The sequence below is a fragment of the Ochotona curzoniae genome, unplaced genomic scaffold (genome assembly GCF_017591425.1).
Source record: "Ochotona curzoniae isolate NIBS_2020 unplaced genomic scaffold, NIBS_Ocur_1.0 contig_1328, whole genome shotgun sequence".
NCBI lineage: Eukaryota > Metazoa > Chordata > Mammalia > Lagomorpha > Ochotonidae > Ochotona > Ochotona curzoniae.
Genome location: NW_024465041.1, coordinates 316,912 through 336,727, shown reverse-complemented (window position 1 = coordinate 336,727; position 19,816 = coordinate 316,912). Strand labels below are relative to the sequence as shown.

Below are 19,816 nucleotides of genomic sequence, written 5' to 3'. Positions count from 1 at the left end.
TACAAACATCAGTTACTGCTCACTGACTAAGATATTGAAGATTTCTCTGCGCACTCCTCCTAAAACTGTTCTGCTCCTCAATCATTAATATATGGCTTTTTTGAGTTATAAGCCTGTTTGGAATATCCTAAATTTCACAAAGATCCGTAAAATCTTGCTTGAATACTATAAACAGCTAAATGTAAATATGGAAATAAAAGGGGACGTGAGGCAGCTGAATAATACCATACAGCTATTTTAAGGTTTATAACAGTTGGTTATAAATAAACTAAAATTGAGATGTCAACAAAGTAGTTACAGAACTTGCATTTTCTACACATTCATCATTCGGTAGCATGTTAGTTAACTTTATGATGTTGTAAATTCCATTTTATTTCCTGTTGTTGATTTTGTATTGTGGCTTTTAATTTGAGGGGATGATATTCTGTCATCTCTACTTTCAGATCATGGACACCCAAGGAAACTGTTAAATTTATCTTTCCAATAAGATACTGGACTTTCTGCATGGTACATGCCCACAATGATGGAATTAGGACTCTATCAACTTTACCACTGTAATACTATACAGGAAATCAATGTGTTAGAGAGGGATTAAGGGAAATCCAAGAGCCTATAGAAGTATGTCATAAAATGAAATAATAAAATTTAAAAATATAAGAGTATTTTTATTGTGACAGGAAAGAAGGCAGAATGCCAAACTATCATAAAAGTCCTGAACAAATTAAATGATGCTTCTCTCAGGTGAACCAAATTAGGGGCAAAATACGTATCACATAACAGTTGTGAATTTCAAAATTCCATCCCCACCAAAAAAACAGCCTCTACCCTTCTTTTTCCATTTTATAGCATTCTTATCATGAGGCTTAGTGATATCTTTGTGTTATGTCCATGACTAGATGAGCTAACTACACATGCTAGTGCTAAGCAATTGTTTATCATATTTAACCAACATTGCTTTCTTTCCAAAAAGTAATTCAGGTTATATTGAATTCCAAAATCGCACACGTATCTCAGAATTCCAACTCATGGTCTTCTCCAAGAATCCAGATCTGCATCCTGTGCTGCTGGGACTGTTCCTTTCCATGTACCTGCTCTCAGTGCTCGGGAACCTGCTCATCATCCTGGCTGTCACCTCAGACTGCCACCTGCACACACCCATGTACTTCTTCCTCTGCAGCCTGTCCTTTGCTGACGTGGGTCTCACCTCCACCACGGTTCCCAGGTTGATTGTTGCCATCCTCACCCACAGGACAGACATCTCCTATGCTGGTTGCCTAACTCAGATGTCTTTCTCCATCATCTTTGGGTGCATGGATGATTTGCTGCTTACAGTGATGGCCTATGATCGATTTGTTGCCATCTGTCACTCCCTACATTACCAAGTCATCATGAACCCTCACTGCTGTGGCTTCCTAGTTGCAATGACATTTGTGGCCAGCCTGCTGGATACCCTACTGCACAATGTGATGGTTTTAGAAGTTACCTGCTTCAAAACATTGGAAATTTCTAGCTTCTTCTGTGACCCTTCTCAGCTTCTCAACCTCACCTGCACAAACACCTTGACCCATGACATATTTATATATTTTGTTGGGCTTCTATTTGTCTTTTTCCCTATCTCAGGGATCTTTTACTCTTACTATAAAATCATTTCCTGCATTCTGAGGGTCCCATCTCCAGAGGGGAGGCATAAAACCTTCTCCACCTGTGGTTCTCACCTCACAGTTGTTGGCTTATTTTATGGAACAGCCTTTGGGGTGTATTTGACCTCAGCTTTCTCAATATCTACTAGGAAGAGTGCAGTGGCCTCAGTGACATATGCAGTGGTCACCCCCATGCTCAACCCATTCATCTACAGCCTGAGGAATGGGGACATCAAGAGGGCCATGTGCAGGGTCTTCAAAAAACAGTCTCATCTAGTTTCTGTGTCCTCCATCTGATCCGTGGGTTTGACAAGACGGCAACATAAAGTATGTAGACATGAGAATCTCACTCCGTTCACCCATCCAGTTATGAGACTCTCATGGTTTTCTTTCTTCTCCATATTTTCTGACTGACTATTGCTTCCTTTTGTCTTTTCTGTAACAGAGACTATTAAATAAGTGTGTATATATGGTTCTATTTATTACTCTAGGTTCTTTTTCTTTTTCCTTCCTACTTCAAGAATTCAAGTGACCAATTTCAATATGAATGTTGGAAAATAGATTTTTTGATTAAAATTAAGGAATTTGTATATAATATAATAATATATTATGTATATTATATATATATACATATATATATAATGATAACAAAGATGTCAACATGAGATGTAACCCAGAAAATGGGTTTTGGAGTAAAATGGGGATTCTTTTTACTACCTCTCAGTTTTAAATTTGAAATTAGTCTGAGGTGTTAAAAAAGATGCATAATAAATAAAATCATTATATGAAAAGCCCAAAATAATTAATTTATTTTTTGACAGTCTGCTATTGAATACTCCAGTAAAAGTTTTAACTTTAATATTGTATTCCTTTTCTTGTGGCAAGATGTGTTTGAGAGGGGTTCAGGCCTTGAGATTGGGGGCAGCTTGTTGCTCCCTGCAGTGTGGTGACTGTGGGGGTTGCCACTGCTGGGTTGGAAACAATTCTGGGGACTCAGGCCTAAGCCACTGTTGGAAGGCAGTAACTGAATCCTTGGATTTGGGCGACCAGTGCACCAAGTGCTGCCAGGCTCTGCTCCTGGCCCCCCTGGCAGCTAACTCTGGGGTTTTGGGGATATGTAGGGACACCCATGGATAAAGCCAGTTTTAGTGTAGGTGAGAGATGAATTCTGCCTGATTCCTAGTAACATGGTCATGAAACTTTCTGGCAAGCGTGGGGACTGAAATCTGGTGGTTTGGAGGGGAGAGTCCATAAGATCCATTCGGGCCAGATTGATCCTGAGATGGACTGTTAGCACAGCACATCACTAACTTCCACACAACAGTCCACACCAAAGCTCCATGGATTGAAGCCTGTATTGCAGGGTTAGGTACAATTACCTGATTGGGTGGTGGGAGAGTGGACTGGTCACATTTGGCAGGGTCAAGACACTAACCAGCATGTGAGAGAATGTGGTCCATGGGTAGATTCTGTGAGGGAAGTGTGGACACAATCCTGTGGAAATATAAGTCCTGCAAATTAGCTCGCGAGCTGGGGTGGCAATGAGCTAAGTTAGGAGTGACCATGGCACCTGCCATCACTTCTGGGTAAAGGAACCATTGGCAAACTGGGCAGGTCAGGGCAGCAACATCTGAACGTGCATCTTAAATTAGGATGTGGGTTGGGCCTAGAAGCAACTGGAAGGAGGAGGACCGCATAGGGCCAAGCAAACCTCAACTCAGAACAAGAACAGAAATCTGGATGGAGCACATGTCATTCTGATCTAGGTTCTGACACTAAGTGGTCTGCATGAGGCAGGGATATTACAGAACAGCATTGAAGGTTGAGACAGGTGAGGGGCTAAGCCAACTGGGTCAGAACACCCACTGGCATGCCCGCAATCTAGGGCTGGGAATAGACTTGGTTGGGGAGTTGTGAGAGTACACCATTTCTGGGATGGGATTCCCATGCTAGGGTATGGGGGCTGCGTTCTGGTCTGGGTACGGCTGCAATATCCCTTGGCACAAGTTTGGACTGTGGCTGGACACACCAAACTGAGCTAGGCGCCAGCACCACCTGGTGCTCTGGAGAATCTGGGTAGATGTAGAATGGACTAGGCTGTGTCTCCACTGCTACTGAGCCATATGTGAGCAGTGTCTGGGTATGGACAAGCCTTGGATGGGATGAAACATCCAACATTAAGAACTGGAGTTGATTGAAGTCCAGCAATGAGGGCTGGCCCATGGAACCACCAGTATGCACAAGATCTGGCATAAGGAGAGGTTCTGAAAGAGCAGCTTGTGAAACTTTTCTGTCAGTAAACAGTCCCTACAGTTGAGTGCAAGAACCACAATATGGAGCAACCCAGAACAGGCCAGAGGAATATACCCAACATTATACATATGGCACAGGTGGGGGACAGACCAGGCTGAACCCTTTACATCAACTGTTGGCAAATCCAAACACCAGAATAGAGTGTTGATTGGGCCAACTTCAGTCACAACACATACCAGGGCAGAATAAGGAATGCCAAGGTGTTGTGAGCCATACCAGACGTGGTTGCAATGCCCAAACAGCACACGTGAAAATTGGGGGGAGGCAAAGCTGGCAGGGGAATTTGGGCTGCCCTGCTGGACAACCACTCCCACTGGAGAGCATGAGTTGGAAAGGGGTCAGACCAGACCAGGCAGGGCTACAACACCTGTGGGCCTCATGTGGGTTAGATTGGGGAAGGGCCAGATTGGGCTGACTGTTCTGACTGGTGCAAGCAAAAATTAGAGTGGGTGAAGGTTGGCCTTTGCCACATCACCAACTGGCAGAGGCTGGCACTGGGAGATAATTCTGTTAAGTTAAATGCCAGAACCACCTGGAGAGTGCATAACCAGAAATTGGAGGGTCCTAGTAGGGAGATAGTGGACACCTCCCTCTGCGTAACCACTCCCACTGGAGAGCACAGTATGTGTGTGGGCTGAATAGTAGGTTGGTTGGATTGAACTAGGTTTCAATGCCCACTGGCAAGCACAAGAGCTAAATGGAATGTGGGACAGACTGAACAAGTCTGCGGTACATACTGGCATGCATGGGAACCAGGGTAGGGAACAGGCCTAGTTGGGTTATGGGGAGTTGCCCCAACTAGGCTGCAGCTCCCAATTTGTTTGCATGCAGACCAAGTTTGAGGTGGGTAGGATCGAGCTGGACTACATCACTCATTGGTTCAAGTGGATGACAGGGCTGGAAACAGAACTGACCCAGCAATTGCTTCGACCAGCATGTGCATAAGCTGATTGGGGCAACGGACTGTGCCCGACCCTGTCCTGGCAAATTCACACAAGAATCAGGTTTGGAATCATCTTAGATGAAGTTTCTTTGGAGATCCCTCCAACTGAACTGCTGATCTCAGAACCCTAATCATGAAGACACTATGTCAGCCTGTGAATTCTGAATAGGTTTCATCATGTTTGGAATGGCAAAATTGGAACAAATCAGACATGTTGAACTATCAAAACTGCTTGAGCAGGACCCTCACAGCATGCCTCATATCAGGGACCTGCGATGGGTGGGAGGCTGGGTGGGGCTTTTCCCTTTGTTTCTCCTGAGCCCAGATACAGGGGAAAAAATGATATTAGTGTGGAAACAAAGGCATTACCCACTTCCCTGTAGCCCTTGACCCTTTGTACCCTAACGAACTAAGTAAAATTGTTTAAAAAGAGAAATTTAAAAATATTTTTAAATCTTTTATGGATATAATTTGAATAGGTTTAATGTATTTCTTAAATAAAATTTTAAGATATTAGTCATATTTCAATGGCTGTCATCTCCTTTAGTTTTTCTACAATGTTCTTTACATTTTTAAATTAATCTACCAGATAACAGGAAATGCAATATAGTTGGTCATTCATCTGCTGTTTACTCAGAGGGATTAAGCATTAAAAAAAAAACAATGTGAACCTATTTAGGATGTTCTGCTTCCTCCTCTGATAAATTCATCACATTGTCTGAGGCATGACATAACTGACACTGCTTATACCCCAACACCGTGGGTTCCACTATCATTGATGGAACAACAGTCTTTTCATAGCCTTCTTCATATCTGTGTTCCTCAGGCTGCAGAAGAAGGGGTTCAGCATGGGGGTGACCACTGTGTACATCACCGAGGCTGCTGCAGTTGAAGCTGAACTTGGGGCAGCATTGGCACTGAGGTACACACCTATGCAGATACCATAAAATAGGAAGATGGTGGAGATGAGAGGCACAGGTGGAAAAGGCTTTACGCTTGCCCTGTTTTGATGAGATGGCACGGATGGAGGAGGTGATATTGAGTAAGAGTACAGGATCCCAGCCAGGGTACCATCCTCTAAAAGCACAGCTGAAAAGTGCATTATGAGGTCATTGAGAAAGGTGTCAGAACAGGCTCTGTAGATTACTTGATTTAACTCACAGATAAATGAAGGATTTCCAGGGGCATCTGCAGAAGCTCAGTCTCAGCATCAACAAGCTGTTTAACAAGCCACACGGTATAGGGATGGTCCAGCACAATAGAACGAGCTGCACACAGACATGGGGGATTAATGATGACCCTGTCATGCAGGCGGTTACAGACAGCAACAAACTGGTCATAGGCCATCACAGCCAGAAGATAGTCATCTAGTGCTGAAAAGATTATGAAGAAGAACAACTGTGTGATGCAGCCTGCAGAGCCAATGGCTCTGCTGTGTGTCTGAATGTTCACCAGCTTCTTGGGGACGGTGGTGGAGTTGAAGCAGATGCCAGAGAAGGACAGGTTGGCAAAGAAGAAATACATGGGTGTGTAGAGGTGTGGGTCTGAGAGGATGGCCAGGATAATTAACAGGTTCTCGATGACAGAGATCACATACATAGAGATGAACAGCCTAAATTTAATAGATTGTAGTTCCAGCTCTTCTGAGAATACCAGGAGAAGGAGTTCTGAAAGCTGAGTTTCATTTCTCAGTTTCATGTGGTGTAGATCACTGTCAGGAAGAAGTAGTTGAACCTGAAACATATTCATAAAAACAGATGTAACCAACGCAGCAGAAATTCCAAATTTTTGTTGTCTCATTCAGAATTCGAATTCTCAGCACACTCACATAGCTTACAGCCGACATTGGGATATCACTCTATCAAACTTTGTTCATATTCAGCTCCTTCTTTACACTCTCTCTTTTGTCACCTGACAGTGTTGTCAGGCACAATTTGCTGACCAACTGCACGTGTGAAATGTTGTGTGCAATGGACCTCGTATTTTCGCAGATAGATTCCTTATGACTGAAGAGTCAGAGATGACCTTACTCACAACAAAGCAATATGTTCTGCCTTGCGTTGAATCACTGGAGAATGTTAGGTTTTATTCATTTGAGTGGCAGAGAGAAAGGATGATAGGTAGCTCTCACCAACTGGGTCACTCCTCGGGTAGTGGGGTCTGTGCAGTGGGTGTGGAGGACATAAAGGTGTGTGGAGAACTGTTCCATTGCAGGAAGGGCTGCAAGGATTTTCCCTCTGCATGGCAGGGCCCGGGTGGATATCTCTACAAGCCACTTGAAGGCAGTTCCACCTTCCTTTGCATGGACACCAGACCATCCCGCTGAATAATTCTGTAATCTATCCAGGCATTGTTTATTGCTGTGCAGTTGGTTTTTTACTATCAATGTGAGCTTGGAGGTTAATGTAGCTGATAACTGCAAAAGGGCCTTTTATTATTTATTATTTTATTATTCATGCTGTCTATCTCTGCTGTCTCCATTTGACCATCCTTGATCTTTAGGTTCCCCCTTTTTGTGATGCATTTTTTCCCTTAACTGATTCAAGATTAATCTGTAGAATGGGGATTGTAGTAGGAATATGTTACTGATTGATATTGAGAATTTCTATTGAGATCTTTAAGGTGAAACAAAGGGCAAAATTATCCTTGGAAACACCCACTTGACTATGAGGTGAAAAGTCTGTGCCATGGCGTGTGGCTGTTTCTGTATAAATATAAGGGTGGCAACTTCCTTGCATTGTCCATTATGATTCTGAAATCATACTGGTCCATTTATTTTCTCTTATGCCTACTCAAGCACCCTTCGCGAGTTCCGAACTCAGTTGGAGCTGGACTCTGGCACTTGGTGACTGCAGCTGCTGATCCTTGGCCATGAGCTGATGTTGGGAGCTGGGAACTGAATCTGGGTCTCCCACTGGCAAACACAAGAGACTGAATGGGTGCAGGCCAGCTGAGCTAGGCCACAGCCCAGCTGACAAGTTCCAGGACTAGATGTGACTCATGCTGGGGAAAATTGCAACAGCTCCTGGCAGGTACAAAATCTGGTGTTAGGAACATGCCTTACAGAGGAACTGTGGGCACTTTCCTGCCAGGCTGTACCTATTGCTGGGTCACAGAAACCATCAGTTCATGTGAGAATTGGGTCTAGGCAACAATGTGTCCATCTGCTGGTATAGGTGATAGACTGAATCTGACCCTGCCCTGGCCAGTGCACAGACGAGTCAAGTCTGAGGTCACCCCAAGTAAGATCTCTTGCGGGTTCCCCAACTACCTCATTAAACTCTAACCCTGGAGTACAGGTGTTAGGAGTGTGTCTCCTCTGTTGCTGATGCCTGAGTAGTAGTGGACATCATGGAAGACATGAAACTCAGCTCTTCTGGGTCAGTAGGGGATGCTGATTCTTTCTTCAGAGGATTGTTCTTGAAAGCATCAGTGGGTTCTGGGACCTTTATCAGACTGGCCTGAACCCACACCAGTTCACAAACCTGCTGACAGATACTGTGGCCTTGTCCAGCCTGGTCCAGCCTGAACTCTGCCTTCCACTCACCAATGGGAGCTCTAGCCCAGCAAGTTTCCTTAATAGGCCTGTTATCATTCCTGGGTCTTGTGTGTGTTGGTAGGTGTTTCAATTTAACCTGTCTTGGTACATCCACAGTCTCAGCTCTTGCAGGTAAGTGTTATAGCCTAGCCCAGCAGGGCACAGCACACTTCCTTTCCAGGCTCTCTTATGTGAGAGCAATTTCTCAGGTTTGGTCCCACCTAGCCTGCCTTCAGACCTGGCCTGCATAAATGCTGATGTGTACTACAGATGTGTCCGGCCAAGCCCCCACCCCAAAGCCAACTCTCATGCTCCCCAGGGGGAACTGCACACTTGTGAGCTCCCCAAGTTCTGTCACTGTGCCTGTTCCCAGCTCTGGATCTCACACATGCCAGTGGGGGCAGTGGCCCAACCTGATATGATCTGCCCTCAGTCCTGAGCCTTGCATGTACTGTCCCTACTTGGTTTCCTCACAGCCTCCGCTCCCATGAGTGTCAAGTGGGTTCTGGTCAGATGATTTTGTGGTCCAGCCTGGCGTGGTCTGTCACCACCCCTAGTTCTCCCCATTGCCAGCTAGTGTGGTTGTCTCAGGGAAGTGAGACCACAAATATCCTGGAGAATCTACTCCCAAATCCAGTTCTTATACATTCTGGTGGGTGCTGTTGGCAATCTTGATGTAGTCTATCATTGCGCTAATACAAACCAGCAAGGTATGCCCACTAGCACACATCTTTTGCATGCACCGATGGGAAGCAGGTAATCCTTTTTATCCTAGCCTATGCCTCCCAGGTGGGGAAGGGCCTTGGCCTGTCCCAGACATACCCTCCGTTTTCCCTGTCTAATTCATTCCATCATACCTGTCTTCCTGCAAGTTCAGTGGCCAGGTCATTGGAAGAACACAGAAATCATTCTTCTCAGGTCAAACATGCTCCCAGCCACTCCCATTCCAATATGTTCCCAAGCCTCCTTCCCCAGGCAAGCTGCAGCCACTGCTGCCTGGAACCATGGTAGCATGTCCCAGCCTGGAGTCCCCCTGCTTCTCCACTTAGCATTTAAACAAGAAAGAAAGCAAAAAGGAATAAACAACCCTGAATGCATAGGGAGATAGTTAACACAGATTTGGCATTAAGCAGGCCCAGAATTCATACGAGCTACTAGCTGCTTTTCTCCCAGCACTATACTTTTACCTAGGCACAAGGCAGACTGGGTAGCTGTGCTCCAATTTTGATCCACTGTCCTTGAATTGTGCCTGAGAATGTGGTGGAAGATGACCTGTGTGTTTGGGCCTCTGCCATCTTTGTGCTTTAACCTGTTCTAGTTTCAGTTGTTATGACCACTTCAGAAATAGGAAATCAATCTCTCTCTCTCTCTCTCTCTCTCTCTCTCCCTCCCTATTTTTACCTCTTTTTCTCTCACTTTTTTACACAAAAATAAATACATATTAAACACAGGCAAGTTAACCATAGTAAAAAATATTTTGTTATTATTTAGTTAATATACTATTATTTAGTTACGTGCAGTTGTGTTTATTTTTATTTTCTACATGTACATACTTTCCTCAGTCTGACCACCTATATTTTAAACCTTTTGAGCTTGAAAAAGAAAGTGGAGATTAAAAATGTTGAACTGGGCCCGGTGTAGTGGCCTATCAGCTAAAGTCCTCACATTGAATGCACCGGGATTCCATATGGGCACCGATTCTAATCCTGGCAGCTCCACTTCCCATCCAGCTTCCTGCTTGTGGCCTGGGAAAGCTGTTGAGCCCAGATCCTCTTCCAGGTCTCCCACGTTTGTGCCTGGTCCCAAGATTTTGGACCATCCTTCATAGCTTTCCCAGGTCACAAGCAGGGAGCTGGATGGGAAGTGGGGTTCTTGGGATTAAATGGCGCCCATATAAAATGCTGGCATGTTCAAGGGGAGGACTTTAGCTACTTGGCCATGGCGCTGGGCTCTCACACGATGTCTTTTTAACAAGAAATCATATCATGAGAGATGTGGACATTTCAATTCTGCACACTTAGCCTCATGCAGTTCAAGGAGCATGTGTAATTGTTATGCTAATTAAGGTTTCATCAACAGGCATCTGTTACATATAAACAAAGGAATATCATTCAGGTAATAAAATCTTATCTTTCTGGAACCAATTCTGTGCAACTGGAGAACAGTATGTATACTCAAACAGGCCAATTCTTAAAAAAGACAAATTTATGTACTAAAGAGAATACTGAATTGTTACAGGAATGAAAGGTAGGAAGCAGTTTATACACTGTAAAAAATACACATGGAATTAAAAGTTGTTTAGCACATAGATTAACTCCTCATGCATTTCTATTTCTCCATAAAATTTCAGATCCCTTTTATTTCTGGAACAATGATTTCAGTAAATGTGGGAAAAAAAAATGAAAAATCAGAAAAAAACTGTGTGCCACTAGAGAAAACACACAATGCAATGCAGTTAGCTTTCATTTGCAGTGAAAACAGAGGAATTAAGCATTAAAAAAATATAAAACTAGACAGTGAACAGACCAAGCAAGCTCTGCTTCCTCTATTGGTAAATTCATCACAGTATTTGACCCTGAGTATGAGACATGAGTCATGGACACTGCTCAGCCCCAAAACTGTGGGTTCCACTATCATTTATGGAACAACAGTCTTTTCAGAGCCCTCTTCATGTCTGTGTTCCTCAGGCTGTAGATGAAGGGGTTCAGCATGGGGGTGACCACGGTGTACATCACTGAGGCTGCTGCAGTTGAGGCTGAACTTGGGGCAGCACTGGCACTGAGGTACACACCAATGACTGTGCCATAAAATAGGGAGATAGTCAAGAGATGAGAGGCACAGGTGGAAAAGGCTTTATGCTTGCCCTGTTTTGATGAGATGGCTCGGATGGAGGAGATGATCTTAGAGTAGGAGTACAGGATCCCAGCCAGGGGACCTCCTGCCAGCAGCACAGTTGCAAAATTCATCATGAGATCATTGAGAAAGGTGTCAGAACAGGCTCTGTGGATCACCTGATTCAATTTACAGTAAAAGTGAGGGATATCCAGGTGTGTGCAGAAGCTCAGTCTCAGCACCCGTAAGCACCAGTGAATCCAAAGCACCTATGACCCAGCGCACCAGCACTAGCTGCACACAGTGCCAGGGGGTCATGTTAGCTATGTAGTGCAGAGGGTGACAGATGGCGACAAGCCAGTCATAGGCCATTACAGGCAGGAGAAAGTCATCCCATCCAGCAAATAATATGAAGAAGAACATCTGTGTGATGAAGCCTGCGTAGGTGATGGCTCTGCTCTGCATCTGAATATTCACCAGCATCTTTGGGATGGTAGTGGAGGTGAAGCAGACATCCACCAAGGAGACATTGGTGAGGAAGAAGTACATGGGTGTTTGGAGGTGTGCGTCTGAGAGGATGGCTAGGACAATGAGTAGGTTCTCACTGACAGTGACTAGATATATGGAGAGGAACAGCCCAAAAATGGGAGGTTGCAGTGCTGTGTCCTCTGAGAATCCCAGGAGAAGGAATTCTGAAAGCTGAGATTGGTTTCTTATTTTTGTGTCATACATTTCACTACCAGGAGGAAGTATTTGAAGCTGAGTCATATTCATACAAAGCAGATGTAACCAGCAGAGCAGAGATCCAAAATTCATGTTTTTCCATTCAGAATGTAGCTCCCAAATTTGCAGATGACTCAGTCACATTCTGATCCTTTCCAGGGAAATTAACTTCCACTCTCAGTTCTTCACTAAAACATCAAATATTTCTGACATTTAATGAGATATTCTTTGGCCACTTGAGAAATATCAATTCATCACTGGTCACAAACTCACTATTGATTTTCCAATTAAATGAATGACCAAGAATGGAGGGGAAGATGCAGTATATTATATGTTGTTCCAAATGACAATGGGGTTCATTTTGCTTTTGAATGATAAGTGATCTTCAGTTAAATGGTGCAACCAAAATCAGAACAGCTATGACTTATGGTAAATGATTCAATCAAGCAAAGCAAAGAGGAATCACATAGGATGTTGAATGATAAGAGCAAGTCAACATGCAGCTTGGTTGCAAACATGCATAAAGGTGACTTATTAAGATCATTTTAGAGAATCAACTTTTTAGGCTTACTAACAGTGGTGTGGGTCTTAGGATGAGTTAATGAATTTGAAAATTGCAAAACAAGTCCTTTTACAAGTCCTCTTAAACTTAGCAGCATGCATCATGATGTCTATGAAATGCAGCTAATAGATGCACTTATTTTTGTTCATATGGTTTGGAAAATATAGAGTTCCTTGATTTTTTATAACCTCCCCTAACTACAGATTAAGTCATATTTTTGCACGAGATATTTTGGACCATAGCAACCTACCATCTAAGTACATTTTGCATTGCCCTGACCTACAATTGAGTGCACACCAAAGGTCTGCATGGCAGAAAAACTGTTGAAAATGGTCAATCTTTGTAGGTAAAAAGACAACGAAGGTAGGAATAAAACTCTCTCTCCTGACATTACAAAAGGAAAACAATGAAATTGCAGGAGAAAATGCAAGTGGCTGGAAACACCAGCTTTTATCCAATTCACAGATGATGCAGTAACTGTCATGCAGGTATCATGGATAGAACTCTTACTGGATCCTGAAGATAACATGGAGTCATGCGAGAATGCAGTGTCAGCAGAGAGAAGACTGTTAACTCTCAGGATTCTCATGCAAGCATTTTCCCTCACCTGTCACTTTATTGGTAATATGGGAAAGTCAGTTACATTTCAATTTCACAAACTGAATTGACAGAGTGATGACTCAGTCTGCAGAGGCTAGTAAATGCCTAGGGATTAAACTTTCCCCCCTCTACTCAGTCTCATGTGATGAACAATCAAACTCCTTGACACTGCAAAACTCATATGACCTCTCACTACATGACATTTACCTTCACATGGAAAATTTCAGACCATATCTCTCCCAAACCCCCAAATGCTACAAATTTGGCTGTATGTACTCTAGGCAGCTTACACCTCTCTCTGTCTACTAAAATTGATCTTTTCTTGGGCCTGGCGCGGTGGCGCAAGTGGTTAAAGGTCCTCGCCTTGCACGCCCGGGATCCCATATGGCCGCCGGTTCTAATCCCGGCAGCCCCGCTTCCCTTCCACCTCCCTGCCTGTGGCCTGGGAAAGCAGTCGAGGATGGCCCAAAGCTTTGGGAACCTGCACCCGCGTGGGAGACCCGGAAGAGGCTCCTGGCTTCGGATCGGCGTAGTATCGACCCCTTGCGCTCACTTGGGGAGTGAATCATCGGATGGAAGATCTTCTCTCTGTCTCTCCTCTCTGTACATCCGCCTTTCCAACAACAAAATAATAAAAATAAATATTTGAAATTGATCTTTTCTTACCCCCAATTCCTCACTAAAATTACAATTGCCAAGGAGATCCAAAAAATTTGCTACCCTTTGATAATCATGAAAAATGCACTCATTAGTGAAACATAGCAGTCACTAACCCCAATTTATTTCAGATGTTAGCTAGGTTAGTTAAGTACTCGTTTTAGCCAAATAAAAGTTCTCTGTCCACAGCCTGGGACACCTCTTGCAATGTCCGCTTGGCATACCTACGTGTGAACTGCGGGAAGAAGGTGTCAGTATGGAATCCCGAATTCCTCCCAAGGTGATGGATGCTGGAGACTGATGCTCCGTAGCAGACATGGCAGAGGGAAGGAGGGAGGCACTGGTCCCTGAGCCAGATTCTGGCAGAAATGCAACAACCAGGCTGCTTCTAGCCCAAGGTTGCACACTCTGAGGCACCACAGCAGAGGAGTTACTTATAGCTCCAGGCACCTGCTCATTAAGCAGCTCTCTGACTTCTAAGCACCAGCTGGCCCCTGGGCACTCTGACCATGACAGAAAGCAGGTGTTTCCCAAGAGATCATGATGGACTCAGGTGAATCCTCTTTCTGTTTCTGCTACTCTGCAGCAAATGCAAATAGCTGCCCTTCAGTATATCACTTCAAAATGTTTTGTTTAGTAACACAGGGCAGTTCCCAAAGACAATTATTATGTGTTTACCCTAGTATGTTGTGATTAATGCTGAATGCAAAATAATGTAGAAGTGGAAAGAGCGTTTTGAGATTTGATGGTTGTTTCTACTCCCATGATTGTGTGATTTCTCTAATTTTTCACTTGTTGACTATGATGGTTAGTGCTGTGCTAAGTCTGTGACTGCTATGTTGCCGTTAATATTTTTTAATCCTAACTTACAATAATTTGTGATATAGTTCAAAATCATTAGAGACATAATGATTAGATTAGATTAGATATGATTATAATGATATAATGTTTTCTCAGTACTTATTTCTGACAGCTCTTTATGGAGATGCAAATGCCTGGTAGGGAAACTTACCTTGCTGGCTATTGCATCCACTGGTAAGCACAATAGCTGGGACTAGGAGTTGGGCAGTCATGAGTGGGACTGGCCAGGCTGGCAAATGCGAGAGCCTTAATGGGTGCAGACCAGCTGAGCTAAGCCACAGCCCAGTTAACAACTGCCAGAACAAGATGTTAGCCATGTCAGGACAAATTGCAGCAGCCCTTGGCAGGTACAAGATCTGGTGCAGGGAAACGCCTGGCAGGGGAACTGTAGACACTTCCCTATTAGGTGATACTTAAAAAGGGCCATACCATCTATCAGTCTATGTGAGAATTAGGATTGGGGTACCAGAATCTCCATTACCTAGTACAAGTAATGGATTTATGCTATCTCTGACTTGGCCAGTGCACACAAGAGTCAAGTCTGAGGTCACCACAGGTGAAATATTTTGGAGCCTCTCCAAGTGGATCACTGGAGTCAAAACCTAGAGTGCATGTGTTGGGACTGTTTCTCCTCAGTTGTTTATGCTTGAGTAGGGGACATCATAGGAGTCATGACAGGCAGCTCATCTGGGTCAACACGGGATCCTGAGTGTGTCATCAGAGGTTGGCTCCTTCAAGCACCAGTGGTAGCTGGGCCTAATCCAGACTGGCCTGTGTCCAGACCAGCCCACATGGATGCTGACAGGTGCTGTAGCTTGCCCAACCTATCCACACATAACCCTGCATCAAACACTAACTAGTGGGAGTTACAACCCGGGAAGAGAGTCCAAGAGTTTCAATAGTGGGTATACAGCAAGCCCCAGGTCTTGTGCATGTTGACAGTGTTTTAACACCACCTGCCTGTGCACACAGTCTCTGTTCTTGCTTGTGGGTAATTTAGCCCAGCCCAGCTGGGCACAGCGTACATCTTGTCCATGCTCTCTTGTGCGTCAGCATGTGCTCAGACTTGGACGAAACAAACGCTGTTTTGTTAGGCAGACTTCCCTGGCCTAACCCACAACCAGCCATGACTTTTCTAATCCCCAGGAGCAACTGAATCCTTATATGGGAATTCCCCAAGTTCTGTTGCCAGGCCTGATCACAGCCCCAGATCTCACACATGGCGTTTGGGGCAGTGGCCCTGTTTGGCATCATCTGCCCTCAGTCCTGGCCTTTTCATGTGCTGGTCCCACTTGTTCTCCTCATAGCCCGAGATCACTTGAGTGTCAGGTGGATTCTGGAAAGATAAGTTTCTGGTCCAGCCTGGCCTGACTTATCACCACCTGCAGTTCTCCATGTAATCCAGCAGGTGCTGTGATCCTACAAGGGTGAGCCCATAATCTTCTAGAGAATCTACCTCTAAATCCAGTTCTTTTGCATCCTGGTGGTTGCTGTGCTCCCTCCAAATGTGGCCCATCCCTGCTCATGGAGATCTACTGTGGTCTAACCCAGCCAGGTATGCCCACTATCACCAGTCTTTTTACACACCAGCATGTAGCAGCTGTTGCTACTTTAGTCCACTACAGGTATTGCACCTGGGCTGGTTCTTTGGTCTGACTCAGATATGCCCTCTGTTTTTTTGTTTTGTTTTGTTTTGTTTTTGATTAAACCATTTCTCCTTACCTGTCTTCTTGATGGTAGAGTGGCCCAGTCATTGGAAGACCCCAGAAGTCATTCTTTCCCTGTCCAACATGCCCTCAGCCACTCCCTCTCCAATATGTCCCACAGGCTTTCTTCCCCAGGCAAACTGCAACCAAACTGCCTGGGGACCACAGTGACATGTCCTGCTGGGGTCTGTGCAGTAGGTGTGGATGGCACGAAGGTGTGAAGAAAACAGCTCCCCTGCTTGGCAGGGCCCAGGGGAGGTTCCAGCTGTTTGGCAGGGCCCACTGGATTTCTCTTTGACCACCTTGTCGCAGTCTCACCCCCTGGTTGCATGGACACTCAAGCACCCCACTAAGAATTCTGTAATCTATTGAGGCATTGTTTGCCCCTATGGGATGGCTTTTGCCACCAACGTGAGCTTGAGAGTTAATGTTATTGATAATGTCTTGGTGAGTGGCCTTTAACTGCGCACAGAAATACAATTAAACCCATGCCATTTCTGGACACCTTATTCTGTATCTACCCATTGCCCTGAAATTGGGCCCAGATATATAACATGCCTTCTGGGAAATGGCTTAATAAGAATTTTACAAAGTAATGGAAGTGATGGGAATGAGAGCTGAAACTGCTATGGCAATAAATATATTTATTGTTATCTCAAAGGCTAGCCTGTCTTTGCAATTTTTTGGAGCATAGAAAATGCAACTGTTTTAGCCGCTTTTATAATTTTTAGCTAGAGGAATTAAGGATGCTTTTATTAAAGAAAATGCTTTTGATTATTGCTTTATTTTTATGGGGTTGTAGGAGTCTATAGTTGTAGGGAGATTTAACATTTGAAGTTTCTGTTTTAGATTTTAGGTTTTTCCCTTGTAACTTATCTTCCCATTAAATGATGAGTAAAATGTGGAAGTAGAAATGTGGTGGGAATGTACTACTGATTAGCAGGTAATCACATGTGCCTTGGCCTTGGAGTCCTGGCTGTTGCTCCATGGCTACTGTTGAAGAATAAACAATAGCTTCCTTTGAAGAATATGAATACAGTATTTTGTAGAATTATCTTTAGGGGCACCTGCTTAGCCTTGAAGTGCAGACGTCTGTACATGCCCCTCTAGTCTTGAAGTAAAAAAAATAGAACAATCAGTTGCTTGTATAGAAGCTTGAGAGGGGTTTTGAGAAAATAAAAAAGGACAGCTTTTTCTTGAGCTGTTGTGAGAATGCATCAAGTGTCTGTGTCTGTGTCTTTCTTTACCGCAGGCTCCATGCACCCTTCCCGAGCTCCAAACTCGGCTGGAGCTGGACTTCGGCCATGTCCCATCCTGGAGTTCTCCAGCTTCTCTACTTATCATTTTAAAAAGAGAAAAAAATGAATAAAAATGAATAATCAACTCTGCTAACATAGTGTTCTAGTTAACACAGATTTCGCATAACCAGGCCCAGAATGCCCACCAGCTACTAGCTGCTTTTCTCTAAGCATCGTAATAATTGCTTGGGACCAGGTAGCCTAGGCAGTTGAGCTCCACATCTGACCCATTGTCCCTGTAATGAGCCTGAGAAAGTGGTGGGAGATGGCTTGTATGTTTGGGCATCTGCTATCCATGTGCTTTGACCTGCTCTCATTTCAGCTGTTATGAAGATTAGGGAACATCAAATCTGTCTCTTTCATTCACTCTAACTCTTTTCTACCTTAATCTAAATAAAAAACAGAAAAACATTTAATGCAGGAAAGTTAACCCTGGTAAAAAAATATTTTGAAAATCTATGTGGACTTGTGTGTGTCTGTGTGTATGCTTCTTTTTTAGGCACACAAATTATTTTTAAAGAGTGGCCACCTATATTTTAAAACTTTTAACATTTTTGATAAAGAAAACTAATATATTTTTTAAAGATTTATTTATTTTATATTGCAAGGTCAGATATACAGATAGGAGGAGAGACAGATATTCTGCCTGTTGATTCATCCCAAAGCGGCCACAATGGCTGGAGCTGTGATGATCCGAAGCCAGGAGCCAGAATGCTCTTCCAGGTCTCCCAGATGGGTACAGGGTCCCAAAGGTTTTGGATGTCCTCTATGGCTTTCCCAGGTCACAAGCAGGGAACTGGATGGGAAGCAGGGCCCATATGGGATCCTGGTGCGATCAATTTGAAGACTTCAGCTGCAAAGCTATAGTGCTGGGCCCAAGGACAGGTTTCTAGTAATGTATGGCCCTACTATGAGTAGGAAGATTACTTAAAGCTCCAAGGAAGAAACAGAGCTTTACCCAAAATTTCTATCCCAGTACCAAGGAGAACAATATTGAATTACATGAGTGGCGGGTGCTGGGCAAAAGCCAGGTTGGGGGATCAGGTGGGGTTCAGGTCACCTGGCTCAGTTTCTTTACCTAACTGTGCAGTACTTGCCAAATCTGTGAAAAGTGGGAATAGGGTTCCAAGCAGAACTGGGTCACCTGGCTCAGGTTCTTGGCCTACTGTGTGGCTGGTGCGGGTCCATCAGCCTTGGGTGTGTTGGATATGGTAGTGTTTGTTTTGCCTGTTCTGGGTCCTTGGCCCAGCTCTGTGGTGGATGTTGTATCTGTGAGCTCCAGGAGCAGGGAATCCAGTGAAACCTGGGTCTCCAAGTCTGATGCTTTGTCCTTCCTGCATGGTAGGTGCCTCGTCCATGGGGTACCAGTGGATCTGGGTCATCTGCTCCAGGTTTACCCTGTCTGCACAGTGGGTGCTGGTTCCATGAATCCTGGGAGTTTGGGATCTGGCAGGGGTTCTAGGTCTGCCTGCATAATGGCTATCAGATCCTTGATCTCTGACGTGTGTGTTGTGGCAGGGGGTTCCAGAAGGGTTTGGGTCACCTGGCCTGAGTTCTTTGCCTGCCTACCTGGTGGATATTTTTCTCTAGGTTTAGCGGTGGGGAAGCCAGTGGGGTTCTTGTCACCTGGCCTGGGTTCTTGGCCTGCCTACAAGGTGGTTGCTGGGTCTCTAGGCAGTGGGTTTGTGGGGGCCAAGTGGTTCAACTCACCTTGCATGGGTTCTTGGCCCACCTGCATTCTGGTTGCCAGTTCTCTGAGCTATGTGGGTGTTGGTGTGGTGTGTCTTGGACCAACTGGCTTGGGCCTTTGGCCTATCTGTAAGAACTCATCCTCCATAGCAAAAAAGACAGAGTAGCGGACATTGGCCCAGATCCACATGGAAGATATTACAGCTCACTGAGCACTGCAGGGAGCATCTGTACTAAGCCAGGGGAAGGAAAACAGAACAAATTGGATAACTGATGCAGCCAAATGATGCCAGTATATATCTGAGCGAATGGAGACTCTGAGGTGACTATGCCAGCTAAAGGACACTGAAAAACCTCCATCGTACTTGGATTGGTGAGATGGTCAACATCTCAGAACGGTCAATACCACCTGCTCAAGACTCAGAGTGTGTTTCACAATGGGACCTGTGTTGGT

The 19,816-nt window shown here is 44.5% G+C and overlaps 1 protein-coding gene and 1 pseudogene across 1 annotated transcript; one reads left to right on the top strand and one right to left on the bottom strand.

Moving 5' to 3' along the window:
- The first annotated feature begins 1,013 nt into the window (after positions 1-1,013).
- LOC121146512 (putative gustatory receptor clone PTE01) lies at positions 1,014-1,937 on the top strand. Its single transcript, XM_040965975.1, has one exon. The coding sequence runs from the start codon at positions 1,026-1,028 to the stop codon at positions 1,935-1,937; it is 912 nt and encodes a 303-aa protein (XP_040821909.1). The 5' UTR covers positions 1,014-1,025.
- Positions 1,938-11,067: 9,130 nt separating this feature from the next.
- On the bottom strand, positions 11,068-14,126 carry LOC121146505 (annotated as a pseudogene).
- Between the last annotated feature and the right edge of the window lie 5,690 nt (positions 14,127-19,816).